Here is a 12,360-nt window from a genome sequence, read left to right as displayed (position 1 = left end):
TGATATTTGTTACCATTTGTACAGATCCCTTGCTAGCATGGCTGGTCGAGAGCTTTGTCATATCTTGGCATTAGGGTTAAGGCATGGTGAGCATTCTTGGTAAACATTGGTAGACATCATCATTTGTATATAGAATAGACCAGTCCTGTTGAATAGAAGGCCTCACCGTTGACGGTTTCACGTAACTCTAAAGATTTTCGTTGAAGGAGATAGATAGTTAAACCTCCGTTGGACAAAACAAGAACACCCCAAGCCAAAAGAAAAAGCAAATCACTTCATTTTTATAACACATTCATATGATCCTCATACAGGTAATCTATTCCGCATCGATGGTCTCCTTGTAGGCCTCGACATTTAGCAAGCCCTCCAGCTCGGCACTGTCGTTGACCTCGATCTCGGCGATCCAGGCATCACCCTCGGGGTCCTCGTTGATGAACTTGGCCTTGTCCTCCAGAATGCTGTTACCCTGGATGACCTTTCCGGCCACGGGAGAGAGGACGTCGGAGGCCGACTTGACTGATTCCACGGCTCCGACGGGCTCGCCTGCGCCGACCTCCAATTCGGCGGCGGGAAGCTCGACGAAGACGACGTCACCAAGAGAGTGGGCGGCATATTCTGTGATACCGATCTTGGCTGTAGGAAATCATTGTCAGAATGTCACTATTCCCACCCCACTGACTGGCGTCAAGATAACGCAATGTAACTAACCGGTCTTGCCGTTATCAGCGAGCTCGATCCATTCATGCGATTCAGTATATTTCTTCACCTGCCCTATATTTTGATAATTATTAGCAACAATTTTATACAATAAAGCAGTCTCAATGCTATTCAGGAGCATTCTGGGTGGGAATTGGGCAAAATCGTACAGAAAGGGCTCTGCGAGAAGCTCCGGACACTTCCCCGCGGGAAACCCAAAGCGGGCGAGATTCTGCTCGCGCAAGAAGCAAGAGGGAGCTTCTGGGAGAGAACTCGAGAAGCAAAGGGACGGACGGTTCTGGCGACAGCAGACATTTTGAATTGGAGGTTTTGGAAAGGTGGAAGAGAGGAGAATTGCAAGTGGGAAGAGGTGTAAGGAAGAAAGAGGATGGGAAGATGGAGAACCCGCGGAGGGAGCTTCCCGATGATGATATAGTGCCAAGGCTACTGATAAGCGGCATCACGTTTGGCCGCTGTCGGAAAGCAGAGCAAGGCGAAAATCTCAACCCATCCGCGTCGATTTCCCCGAGGACCACACCGCCCAAATGTTGTACGAGCTGATTGCAATTGTATGTTTTGAGCCATCTGCTGCTCGTCATTAATGTGATTGAGAAAAAACTAATCCTCCCTAGGTCCGCCCGGGCAGCCTTCACGAGGTCCGAGAGTGCGTTCCCCCCTCGCAGAGTCCCCTTTCTCCACGACGACCTTATCCGATACGAAAACACTGCATCTTCATGAGAAAGTGCTTGGAAGAAGATAGAGCTAATTGATATATTGCAGAATTGCCCGCAATGCGGGAGTTCAAGTCCTCCGGTCTGGCGGCGTAGTCCGCGGTTATACCAACTGGGGCACCTTCCGTTTGCCCAAGCCTACCACAAAACACCAGGCCAGATATACCGAAGGACAACACTTCATCATGCGCTTCGATGCGGCGGGACCGGTGCAGAGCGCAGTCCGAAGAACCCTGGGCCTCGACCCTCGAATGATCCGTTTCTCGGTCGTGAAACTCGGTGACAAACTTGAAGAAATCAAGGATGTGGAAGGCAAAGTCGAGTGGAACAACGTCCGCAATCTTTCTGAATCGATCTAATGATTATGGCGAGTGGATTACGACCATGGTGACATTGGATGGGAGAGAATGAGCGTTGTTTTGATCTTTGGGATTTGTATTCTGGCATTGACTGTATTATGGGAACCGGGTAATTATCATCATACTGTATTATCATATCAGCATCACAGGCGTATATAGATTGTATTTCGCTTTGCGGGATTTCTAATCCTCTATCCTTTCCCCTTTGTGATGATTTCTCTGATGTCAATGTGTTTTTTACACGTGACCTTATTCCGGGGTAGCATTAACTGAACGCAACGACAGGTCCTCGCTATTTTCTGGATCATTGCAATATTGTGCCTCGATACAAACTACTATCATGTGCTAGCTTTCTATTCTACTAGTCTATTCCAATTGCCTAAGACTACCCCGGGATATGTTGATCGCAAAATGTATCAACATTGATGAACAACACCTCCGCTCCGATAAGCCGAGGTCCCCTATCCATTAGTTCGGTTAAGATGACATCTCATTCCATCTTGAATACTATCACCGCGTCCATTCTCTATCATTGAAATTCTTATAGCCCATGTTGTTTGCAAGGATAGAAGACAATTGCATAACTTACATACTGAATTACGAGCGCTGTCTTGATATCGATCCCCTCTTACTGAAACCCCGTCTATAAGAACCAGTGTCAGTGATTGACTATCTCCACCAACCCATTGAACCTTCTAACGACCTTTGTATAGACAGAATAAGAAGACCTGTCTATTGATTACACCGTTATATTGGTCAATCTATCAGCCAGCATTTTTGATCATGTCTTCCGAAGCTAAACATGAGGCACAAGAACTACGCTCTGTGTCATCATTTGTTGAGTTGATGGCTCTTGAACGACTTGAAGACGCGACTAGCTCGCACAGCTCCACTGAAGAGACGGAGAAGGTCGAACGGTTCCGTTCCTTGGCTGCTCCTTTTCCCCCTGGAGAGGGTGATAGGGCTTTCGGTGGACACGTATACGCACAGTCTGCTTATGCGGCCTCTAAGACGGTAGGAAAGGGTTTTTTGATCCATGTGAGCTCACTCATGACAGTCAATTACAAGTTTGACACTGACCCAAACAGGATATGACCGGTACATTCATTCTAGGGGGTCTTCTGGATGTCCCATACGTGTTCTCTGTCCGCCATATCCGAGATGGAGGAATGTATTGTACGCGAGCTGTTGACGCACGGCAAAATGGGAAGATATGTTTCTCGTGCTTGTGTTCGTTCAAACGTGACGAGAACCAACAGACATTCAACCATCAACCATTGCCCGCCCAAGAGCGATTCAAGTCAATCCTGGACGGAAAACGCCCAGAGGATCATCTTCCTAGTCCAGGTGTGGATTCAGACTTGTGGATCCAACATATTCAACAAGGGGACATTGAAGAACGCGAATTCCCCGGTCTTGATGCGAGAAAAGTAGACATGAAGGATTATAATGACTCAGAGGATGTGAAACGGAATCCAGAAAAGTATCGCCAGCTGGCACTTTACTCCCTCAAGGGATCTCTGGAAGAAATTTCTACCATGCCCAAAAGCAAGCAGGATCTCAAGAACAGAGACCAATCTGGTGAATTCGACAATCTATACGCCTGCGCACATATGTACGCCTGTGACAAGAACTCTCTCTTGCTGATACCGCGGGCGTTGGGCCACAAGCACTGGTCTGCAATGGCAAGTCTGACCTTAACCGTGATCTTTCACCAACACGGTGATGCCTTGAGAATGATCGACTGGGATGCAGCGTCAAAAGAAAATGGTGAAGAATTACCTAAAAAATGGTTCGTCCAGGAGGGCTGGACGCCTCGGTCAGGAGAGAATAGAGCCGTTCACGAAAGTTACCTATTCAGTCCTGATGGTACATTGCTAGCGACCTCATTGCAGGATAGTATGCTCCGACTCAGAAAGCTTGGCCGTGGAGGTAAGCTATAAGCATGATGGGGCACATTTAGTATATAGACGACCCGAATTCTGGCAAAACCGTGGCCGGTGTCGATTACCATGAGCTCAAGTATTATCCTAATAAATAGACCATTTTCGATACAGTGATCATTACCTGTCATATCGCTAGCATAATAATAGCCTGAGCAAAGCTTACAAGTAGTCGACTAGACATCCAGTCGAAATGATTTGTATGAGATCACGTGGGTGTTTAGCGATGATGTAAACCCAGTCTGGCCGCAACGTCTGAATTCATCCAAAGCTGATTCTTCTATCTGTCAGTTTTCACATAGAAAATGTCACATACACATCAGTCCTCTATGGCACAATGAAGAAGACACTTTTGATCGTGTTTATTCACGGTTTCAAGGTAAGCTTTCCCGTTGTCTCGTCAGCGACCTACCCCACAGAAGTCCCCGTATCTATCACGCACGTGTCGACAAGTTGACCGTGGGATGGCAAGAACCCGACTAACAAATTATCTTTTTCTCGTAGGGAGATGATGATACGTTTGAAAATTTTCCACAGCATCTACGTGCACTGGCTAGCCGTGCCTTACCTGCTATCAAGGTGACGACGGCAGTCTATCCGAAGTACGAGACTCGGGGGGATCTGAAAGAATGCGTTGGTAGATTCAGAGAATGGTACGTTTCCTTTCATTATAAGCTTTTCATTAGTTGCAGCAAATTTCGTTTTCAGTGCTAATTGTATTCGCATATAGGCTGCAGAATCAGGTCATTGATTTAGAGGTTGCAAACCGAACAGCCTCCCCGACTGTCGATCCTTCCGTCCATGTGATACTTGTCGGTCATTCGATGGGTGGAATAGTAGCAGCTGAAATGCTTCTCCTACTGGCAGATGAACAGCCGATTCCCCCTAAAACTTCTCCAGATATTCTAACTGGTCAAGAAACAACCGGTTCTCTGACGGATTCGGGAACGGCGGACAACTCGCGGATCGTAGAACCCGGTGCATTCATGTTTCCTCATATTCAAGGAGTGCTTGCTTTCGATACGCCATTTTTGGGAATAGCCCCGGGAGTTGTATCATATGGTGCTGAAGGGCATTATAATAATGCCGCAACGGCGTATAATGCAGTTTCGGAAGTAGCTGGTCTTTTTGGATTTGGAGGAAGCAATACCCAGGGCTCAAAGCAGCAAAAGGAACCAAGCAAATCTCTACCCCCGGCACCAACTCCTGAGGCCGCCCCCGCTACGGATGCTGCTGCAACGCCGTCCTGGCAAAGATGGGGGCGATATGCCATGTTTGCGGGTGCGGCAGGTGCCATGGCTGCAGGCGGAGCAGCAGCAATGTATACTCAACGCCATCGTATCACGGATGGATGGGGATGGGTATCTTCTCATCTAGTTTTTGTCGGGTGCTTGGCACGCTCCTCGGAGTTGCGACAGCGCCTGGCTCTTTTGGCGAAGGTTCACCAAGATCGAGACATCCGCTGCACAAACTTCTACACGTGTTTGGGAAATGGGGCATCGTCACTGGTTGAAAATACAAACCAAGGAAAGACGTTGCTAAGCCAGAAGATCATACGATCGAAACATCGAACTTTCTGTTCTCTCCCTACCGAGGTGGAAAATCAAGAGCCGATAAGCTCCTCGGAACCAGGACTTCGATGGACTAAGGCCGTGAACGACAAGGTAGGAGATGAGGTGAGCGCGCACACCAGTATGTTCCTGCCAAGCCAGAACCCTGCGTTCGATGAGCTTGCCACCGAGGCATGCAGGGTGCTGGTGAATTCAATCGACAAGGGCTGGTATAGCAATGCCACAGGACCAATTGAAGAGGTGGACGAAACACCAAATACCGAGAAGAGTGGTACTCAGCCAAATGCAGATAGTGGTTTTATGGACGGGGATGATGTTGTGGTTGTGGAATAGGATTCAACGATGGGTCGCCTCGTTCTATATTAAACCTTTCGGGTCTATTTTGACAGAATGCCAAATTTCCGGCAACCAAGTTCCCTGGCGACTCGAGTCACAAACTCGCGTCGAGATGTATGAATTGACACAAGACTGGATTCATACTCGCCACTTTACTTGCGTGCTGCCGGAAGCCTCCAGAGTACTTGATGGAAATGATATCCTCAAGAGCTATCCTGCTGTGAGCGGACAAGGAATTGGATTACTTTGGTTAAACAACCAATAGACTATTATCTATTGGTTGCCATTCTTATCTTTGCCATTCTCGTGTTAAATGAACTACATCATTGGATTTATTCGTGTATGCTAGTGAGGCTGTGTCCCCCCAGGACAACTAGAATGTTTACTGTTCGCCCGCTTAGACTAATGGATTAGCGCTGACAATCCCACCTCCACATTCTTAGTAGTCGATCTCATAACTAGATAAAACCTCACGGATCAAAAAAAAAAAAAAAAAAAAAAAAAAAAAAAAAAAAAACATTGTCAATTAGACAAACTACTCCTGATATATATACCTCTTGTACTCCTCTGTACCTCCAAAATTATCTCTACCCTTGACCAGAAAAATGCCCGTGAAACATAAAGGCGTTCTTATATTCTGCTTTCTGTTATATATTTTACTACATATTGTCCATAGCCACATCATGCTCGAGACCGATTTACCCCTCCCAGTCAACATCCTCGCCCATGCTGCCATGGGGGCCATTTGGATACAGACATATTTATCCTTGACGGGCGAGACGACTCTCCATCCGATTATTAATCTTGGGGTTACAATGACGACACCTTTTATCGCGACGTATTTGTATAGAGTCTTTTTATATGATGGTTCACGTGGGAGATCTTGTTGATGGTAGTGTGTTGCTTTGCTGGAATGAATGGGATTTTACTGCAGATATGATATATTCGCTAGACTCTCTGCATCCATCCGATCGATGAAATTGCTTTCGATTCTATGTCGATTACGCTGTATAACCACTCGTTCGATGACTCTTCGCCTGGCATCTGCCGGCTTCAGGCAGAAATGCTGCCTGAGGCAAAAAGAAAATAAGCGAGACCGCCACGCTAGCCACTAGTGGCGCACGTGCCACTTACCCTCGAATATAAATACTGTGTCGCGCCCGCATCCTTTGGGAGTTTTTTTCTTTTCTTTTCCAGCTCTCTTTGCCTTTTGGCTTAGATCAAGTGTAGTATCTGTTCTTTTCAGTTTAATCTCTGAAAGTGTTCTAAGGAACACAACATTGATTAATCTCATTTTTGGATCCCGTGGCAGGGCCTCTGTGCTTGCGCATGTCTTGCTACACAGTGTCATTGGGCTTACACTATCCCCAATAGACGCGAACTCACTTTTTCATCAATTTGGTCGGCAATGCCGGCTGCTTGGAGAAGAAGTTTTATTCTTTAGCTATAGAAATAAAAGGTTAAGCTGTAGCAGTGGGAATCTATAGTTCAGCCCGATATTCCTCCCCTGGTGGCAGTGGCACGTAGCCATACAGATTCATCGTCGCCGCGTCTTTCTGCATCTTCTGCATCCATTCTCCCAAGTGCTTCTGGAAATACTCGACGTTCTTCTCGTCGCTCAGATCAATTGGTTGCTCGTCCTTGCCCACCTGTTTCATCTGTGTTCCTGCCGCTGCGCTGGTGATGCCAAAGTCCTGCTGGTTGATCTTTTGATCAATTGCCCCCGTCACCTTGCCACTTAGAATATCCCGGGGAAGATGGAACTCCTGACAAGCTGGCCGGGCCAGTCCAACGCCATCCACTGTGTCCAATGCACTGACCATTCCTGATGCTGTTCTCAGCCCACCTGTCACGTAACTCTTGGTCTTGCTCAGCACAGGAGTGATGAGGGAGGCGAACTCCAAGAAGAACGACTCTCGGTACTTGGTAGACTCCCTCTTATGGCTGAATGCGAGGGACTCGTACGTTCCGCCTGAGAGCTCCACAAAGTCGAACTCATTCTGTTCTAGGATCGCACATAGTCCTCGGGCTTCTTCGGCAGAGAACCCGCCAGCCTGGAACTCGACCGAGTTCATTTTGATGCCTAGGATAAACCCCGTCGATGCAGGGAGTTCTCGTCGGATCGACTGAGCAATCTCCACGATGAGCCGCGCCCGGTTCTCAAGACTCCCACCGTATTCATCAGTCCGTTTGTTGGTGGTCTGCGAGAGGAACTGTGCGAGGAGGTATCCATGTGCCCCATGGAGCTGGATGCCATCGTACCCGGCTTTGTGCAGATACACAGCAGCGTGCGTCTACCGCCGGATGAAGTCCTGGATTTCATCCTTGGATGCAGCATGTGGTTTGGCGAATTTCATACCTATAACCTCCCCTGTGAGCTGGACGTCACTCGCTGACACCGGGTCCTTCTGTAGTCGTTGCTCCGTCTGTCGGCCAGGATGGCTCACCTGCCCAATCACCAGACTGCCTTGTTTCTTAGCTGCAGCGGCCAAGGCGGCGAATGCGTCGAACCGTTCCCCGTGGGGAGGATTTTCCAAATCGATAACAGGGTTCCCGGGGGCTTCGAGCTGATCGTACGCTATCATGATGTTGCCCGTGGAGATGAGGCCGTATCCACCTTCGCCCCAGCGTTTATAGACGTTGATGAGCTCGGGGCTGGGAACTCCACGAGCCTTCAGGTCGGTCGGGGACCAGGAAGATAGACGCTCCGTCATGGCAGCTTTGTAGAAGCGGTTTGAGGCTGTTCGCTGGCTGAAGTTGAAGTTGAGCGGTTGGGCGAGTGGGGAGACGTCCACCGCGTCGCTGGAATATCTGGAAGTCATTTTGATGGTCAATTGCGATGATTGATAGAATTAAGGTGGAAATTGCACAAGAGAGGTGCATTGGTCTTTATATCATGGAGTATTTCTCCACTATTCAGCGGTGATTTCTAATAAACTTGAGCTCATCCTGTTCGTACGAAGAATGATGTCATATATTGGTATGATTTTACCTTTGCAAAGAGACTCGTTCAGTTGATTTGCCAGTGAGCTAATTCCTAAATTTTATTCTACAACTCTATGGATAATTCTCCCAACGTCCCTCACAGCTCCTCAGTAGATCTTTCAACCGTCTCCATCTCCGAAACCGCTTCTCGAGCCTTCACCCTCGTCTCCTCCTTCAACCCCTCACACTCCCCAAACTCTGCAAACCGACTCTTCCACAACGCCCATCTCTCCTTACTAAACGCCTTCTTGCCCGGTCCCTTGATTAACGGACCGTGATAGTCTCCTCCCGGCGCCTCGCCTCTCCGATACAGCACCGCACCAGCATGGACGATCCACTCCACCGCCACCGCAACATGTATGTCCACCTCTGGGTCTGCAGTGGGATCGGTGATGATATTCCGTAACCGCCCTTTTCCGCTGTCATACCGGCCTTCTAGGGCGTCTGACAAAGCCCAGATGCAGTAGCTGTCGTTGGGAATAAGGTTAATTCCTAGTAATCGGGCCGCGTAGCTGGTTAGGTTGAGGAATCGGGTGTTTTTGGTTGTTTTGTCGAGGGGTTTGTCGTTGTCACTCTGTTTGGTTGGTTAGGATTTATTGTATAGAGAGTAGATGGGATCATGGGTGGTGGCGGTATCTCACAAAATAAGCATCGCTGAACGTCTCCCCGAAAAGAGGCAAATCCTTCCATAGCTCATAATCACCCCATTGCGACAGATGAACTGATCGAGAAGGAAGTTCTCGCAGTGCCTTGACAAGATCGACTAACCTCCCCTGTGCCGGATGAGTATGAGGGATCTGTTTGGCGATGGCGTGGAAAGGCTCGAAGAAGTAATAGACAAAGACATCGCCGGATTCCTTGTCTTTCTCTTCTCGCCGTTTGTCTGGGTGAAGATTATCGAGGGCGATAGCTGCGGTTTCTGGAGTAGTGGTGTTGGTAGGTTGGAGGTATTCAGCGAGGATGGGGAGGAAGTGGCTTTGGATGGAGATGGGCTCGTCTTCGAGAGTGAGGTGGAGGGAATCCATTTTTGCATATGAAGGTTATTATCTGGATCTGTCAACTGACTCTCTAGCATATTGGAAGATCATGACACCTTTTCTTTTTGTTTTTTTAGGAATCTTTGAATCTGACGTCATCTTATAAAATATAAGCAGCATATATGAATCTGTATGAATCTGGTTATAGCATTTCAGCACCCCCATTTGTATAGAATTAACTTAGATTAGACTTGATTCTCAGAGCCAAAAGGGATATAATTATAGCCAATCCTGCGTCTCTGGACTTCAAAATGCAAGGTTCATAGACTGCAGTCGCCTCGATCTAGGGGTTTATTGTCTTGGTTCTTCTGTCTGTCTGACAGAAAAAGCGCTCCCTTGCGGCTCTCGATAGACGCTCAGAAGGACCACAAATAGATAAAGCCGTAGATAGATAAGATCCTTTGCTGGTCTGAGAATGTCATCATCAAATTATCTCAAAATGCATATATCTCTGGCAATATTCATCTCCCTCTTCCCTCTCGTCTTCTCTCAAGCTCCTGACCCCTTTGCTACTTCTGTGCCATCCTCTCAATGTGATACTTCAAATCTTGTCTGCTGCCATGATTCTATCAATCTGAATACGTTGACTCCCGAGGCTGTCGAGACTGTCATGGCGCAACTAGAAGCAAGACAGATTCAAACTGGTGGTCTAAAAGGGACTATTGCATTTGGCTGTATGCTTATATTCTCTCTCGATGTAGAAAACAGCCACTGATCTTGATAGGCTATATAGAAAACCAGGGCAGCTTGTGTGATGAAAAACGACTTGAGACGTTGTGCTGCACGGGAGAGACTCAGTTGGTATGTTTTTCTGCCTCTGCAAGGACGGTCTGACAAGTATAGAATGGGAAATTCCAGTCAGAATGCACTCTGGTCAAGGGGTTTGAATAGTGATAGGATATATTATGTTGATATGATAGAATGATTAACCGAGACTTCGATTATTAGTCCCAAACGATGACTGTAGCGTTATTTAGTGAGAATGTAGATGTGCATCAGACAGTGAGATATTTTCTGAGCTATAGATAGACGGATCGAGTTGCATTTGATTGATTTCTCTGTATCTGTATATCACTGGTTAGAATCAAATGCGACATTATGCCCAGAACAGAATTAATATCAGGAAAAAAGAACCTCAATCATGGATGAATGATACGAATTTGACACAGATATTAATATCCAGCTTCGTATCACCGCCTGATAAGACTCCACAAGCTTATTGTGGTTCGGGCATTGCCGACCAGTGCCACCACCACCGCCGCCAAACCAAGCACCACAGCCGAGATTGCCCAGAGACTAAGATAGCCAGCCGTGGGGAATGGCTTCGAGACAAAGGCTTCGCCTGCCTCGGCCCACGCCGTGTATGCAGATTACAGATCGTGATTGGCTGTCGCTCGTGTTGTCGTTATCAGTACCCGCGGTGGTGCCATTTCCCGCCATCAATCAAACTCAGCTCTCCCAAACTACTCGCCATCCCCGTCGTAGATTAAAGCAATGCGATTATTATCAAGTTATCCCCTGATTTCGACGTAGCAATCCATATTAGTCCCCCGTTCATAGCCGCGGTATCTATAATGATAGGGCTGCCATTCGACGGTCACACAAAGGTCTGAGCGTACGTGGGACAATGAAAAAAGCCAATCAACCACGAGGGTTTCTCTTTCAACAGTTGGCTTTATCCTCGAGACATGCCTATCGATCCTTTGGACGGAAAAGGCCCGGAGCTCCTACGGGGTATCCTCGTGTTTGTTTGCAATTTCCACCCTGTTTTCGGAAGGTCAAGGCACGGCACAGTTGGTGTCTGACTGCCCCCCGGAGATCGACAGTTTCGGTTTAGACCAGATGGCGTGCAAATAGCGGAAGCAATAAGATGGAATTTTGCCAAAGTACTGTTGGAACTTGGCAGTGCATAGCTGGCAGTATGGGACTCGACGCACTGGAAGACCCAAACAGGCCATCAGTAAACCGATCACACAAAAACTGGGGAGGATGGTAACTCAATTTCCATGTAACCATAATGTCTGAGCTTCAGATCGGCTCCACCGAAGATGGAAATTGCATCGTCATGGCAAGCCGTTCACATGGCAATTGATAGAGGGACTGCCCACCGTCCAGACTCTTCCATAACGTCTCGTTTGTAGACGCAACAGGTAAATGGAGAGCCTTCCAGTCTTCTAGACGAACGCTAGAAACCCACTGGGCTATGTATCTGAAAGGATCCTGCAAGAAAATGCCCTTGTCGCCGCCATTTTTCCCTGTCTGTACATAATCTCCGGGCCTAAAGCGTCGCGTTATCTTAGTCCTGGTGGCCACTCAAGCTATCAGCCATCTCCACTTTGACCTCTTACCTTGCAATACAATTAATTGATATTCATTTGGCTAGACTAGCGTCTGCGCCGTTGGAATGGCGAAAAGTGGGCTCGGATTTTGATAGAGAGGTGCAGTGAATGACGGCCCTGCAGCTGGTGCGACGAGGTTGCAGCGTTTCCCTTTCTGGCCAGTTCGTCTTTTTCCATCCAGGCTTGCCCCTCATCCTCGACCTTTTTTGAACCTCTTGTTCCCTGGTATTTATTCCTGTCCCTGTGTCTCGCCCGTTTCCAACCTGACATCCTTTCCCCACACGATCATCCCTCTGGCTTTCCCTTTTCTCTCTTCCCCTCTGCATCATCTTTCTCTCTCTCGCATACCATATTCTTTTGCAC

At 47.8% G+C, this 12,360-nt stretch overlaps 7 protein-coding genes across 7 annotated transcripts; 4 read left to right on the top strand and 3 right to left on the bottom strand.

Annotated features, from left to right (window-relative positions):
* Nucleotides 1-114: 114 nt before the first annotated feature.
* Nucleotides 115-1,367, bottom strand: ASPWEDRAFT_502168 (glycine decarboxylase subunit H). The gene is made up of 3 exons (XM_040837399.1): nt 867-1,367; nt 709-771; nt 115-633 (listed from the first exon to the last, which is right to left on the bottom strand). Exons 1-3 carry the CDS (start codon nt 1,009-1,011, stop codon nt 317-319), a joined length of 525 nt encoding a protein of 174 aa, XP_040688944.1. The 5' UTR covers nt 1,012-1,367; the 3' UTR covers nt 115-316.
* ASPWEDRAFT_172087 (mitochondrial 37S ribosomal protein bS6m) lies at nt 1,242-1,786 on the top strand (the record flags this gene model as incomplete). The annotated part of the gene is made up of 3 exons (XM_040830886.1): nt 1,242-1,265; nt 1,329-1,360; nt 1,477-1,786. The coding sequence occupies 3 exons, from the start codon at nt 1,242-1,244 to the stop codon at nt 1,784-1,786; spliced, it is 366 nt and encodes a 121-aa protein (XP_040688943.1).
* A 1,088-nt stretch (nt 1,787-2,874) lies between these two features.
* ASPWEDRAFT_40457 (acyl-CoA thioesterase) lies at nt 2,875-3,932 on the top strand (the record flags this gene model as incomplete). The annotated part of the gene is made up of 1 exon (XM_040835324.1): nt 2,875-3,932. The coding sequence occupies one exon, from the start codon at nt 2,878-2,880 to the stop codon at nt 3,727-3,729; it is 852 nt and encodes a 283-aa protein (XP_040688942.1). The 3' UTR covers nt 3,730-3,932.
* A 134-nt stretch (nt 3,933-4,066) lies between these two features.
* Nucleotides 4,067-5,633, top strand: ASPWEDRAFT_109513 (esterase/lipase family protein; the record flags this gene model as incomplete). The annotated part of the gene is made up of 3 exons (XM_040828089.1): nt 4,067-4,108; nt 4,234-4,382; nt 4,460-5,633. The coding sequence occupies 3 exons, from the start codon at nt 4,067-4,069 to the stop codon at nt 5,631-5,633; spliced, it is 1,365 nt and encodes a 454-aa protein (XP_040688941.1).
* Nucleotides 5,634-7,117: 1,484 nt separating this feature from the next.
* On the bottom strand, nt 7,118-8,458 carry ASPWEDRAFT_51387 (NADH:flavin oxidoreductase/NADH oxidase family protein; the record flags this gene model as incomplete). The annotated part of the gene is made up of 2 exons (XM_040837580.1): nt 7,118-7,930; nt 8,003-8,458. 2 exons carry the CDS (start codon nt 8,456-8,458, stop codon nt 7,118-7,120), a joined length of 1,269 nt encoding a protein of 422 aa, XP_040688940.1.
* A 260-nt stretch (nt 8,459-8,718) lies between these two features.
* Nucleotides 8,719-9,646, bottom strand: ASPWEDRAFT_27920 (DUF3632 domain-containing protein; the record flags this gene model as incomplete). Its single annotated transcript, XM_040833065.1, has 2 exons — nt 8,719-9,195; nt 9,263-9,646. 2 exons carry the CDS (start codon nt 9,644-9,646, stop codon nt 8,719-8,721), a joined length of 861 nt encoding a protein of 286 aa, XP_040688939.1.
* A 184-nt stretch (nt 9,647-9,830) lies between these two features.
* ASPWEDRAFT_40450 (uncharacterized protein) lies at nt 9,831-10,846 on the top strand. The gene has a single exon (XM_040835323.1). It carries the CDS (start codon nt 10,098-10,100, stop codon nt 10,371-10,373), a length of 276 nt encoding a protein of 91 aa, XP_040688938.1. The 5' UTR covers nt 9,831-10,097; the 3' UTR covers nt 10,374-10,846.
* The last annotated feature ends 1,514 nt before the right edge of the window (nt 10,847-12,360 follow it).

The sequence above is a fragment of the Aspergillus wentii genome, assembly GCF_001890725.1.
Source record: "Aspergillus wentii DTO 134E9 unplaced genomic scaffold ASPWEscaffold_4, whole genome shotgun sequence".
In the NCBI taxonomy this organism is placed as follows: Eukaryota; Fungi; Ascomycota; class Eurotiomycetes; order Eurotiales; family Aspergillaceae; genus Aspergillus; species Aspergillus wentii.
Note: the sequence above shows the minus strand (reverse complement) of the source record. Positions and strands in the feature narration are given on the sequence as shown.

Bases quoted from the DNA above. Each gene is read 5' to 3' on its own strand.
- ASPWEDRAFT_502168 (XM_040837399.1), bottom strand. From the start codon at position 1,011: ATGTCTGCTGTCGCCAGAACCGTCCGTCCCTTTGCTTCTCGAGTTCTC. The intron at 772-866 runs GTACGATTTTGC...ATCAAAATATAG, and splicing joins CTTCTCGCAGAGCCCTTTCT to GGCAGGTGAAGAAATATACT. The intron at 634-708 runs GTTAGTTACATT...GATTTCCTACAG, and splicing joins CGCTGATAACGGCAAGACCG to CCAAGATCGGTATCACAGAA.
- ASPWEDRAFT_40450 (XM_040835323.1), top strand. From the start codon at position 10,098: ATGCATATATCTCTGGCAATATTCATCTCCCTCTTCCCTCTCGTCTTC.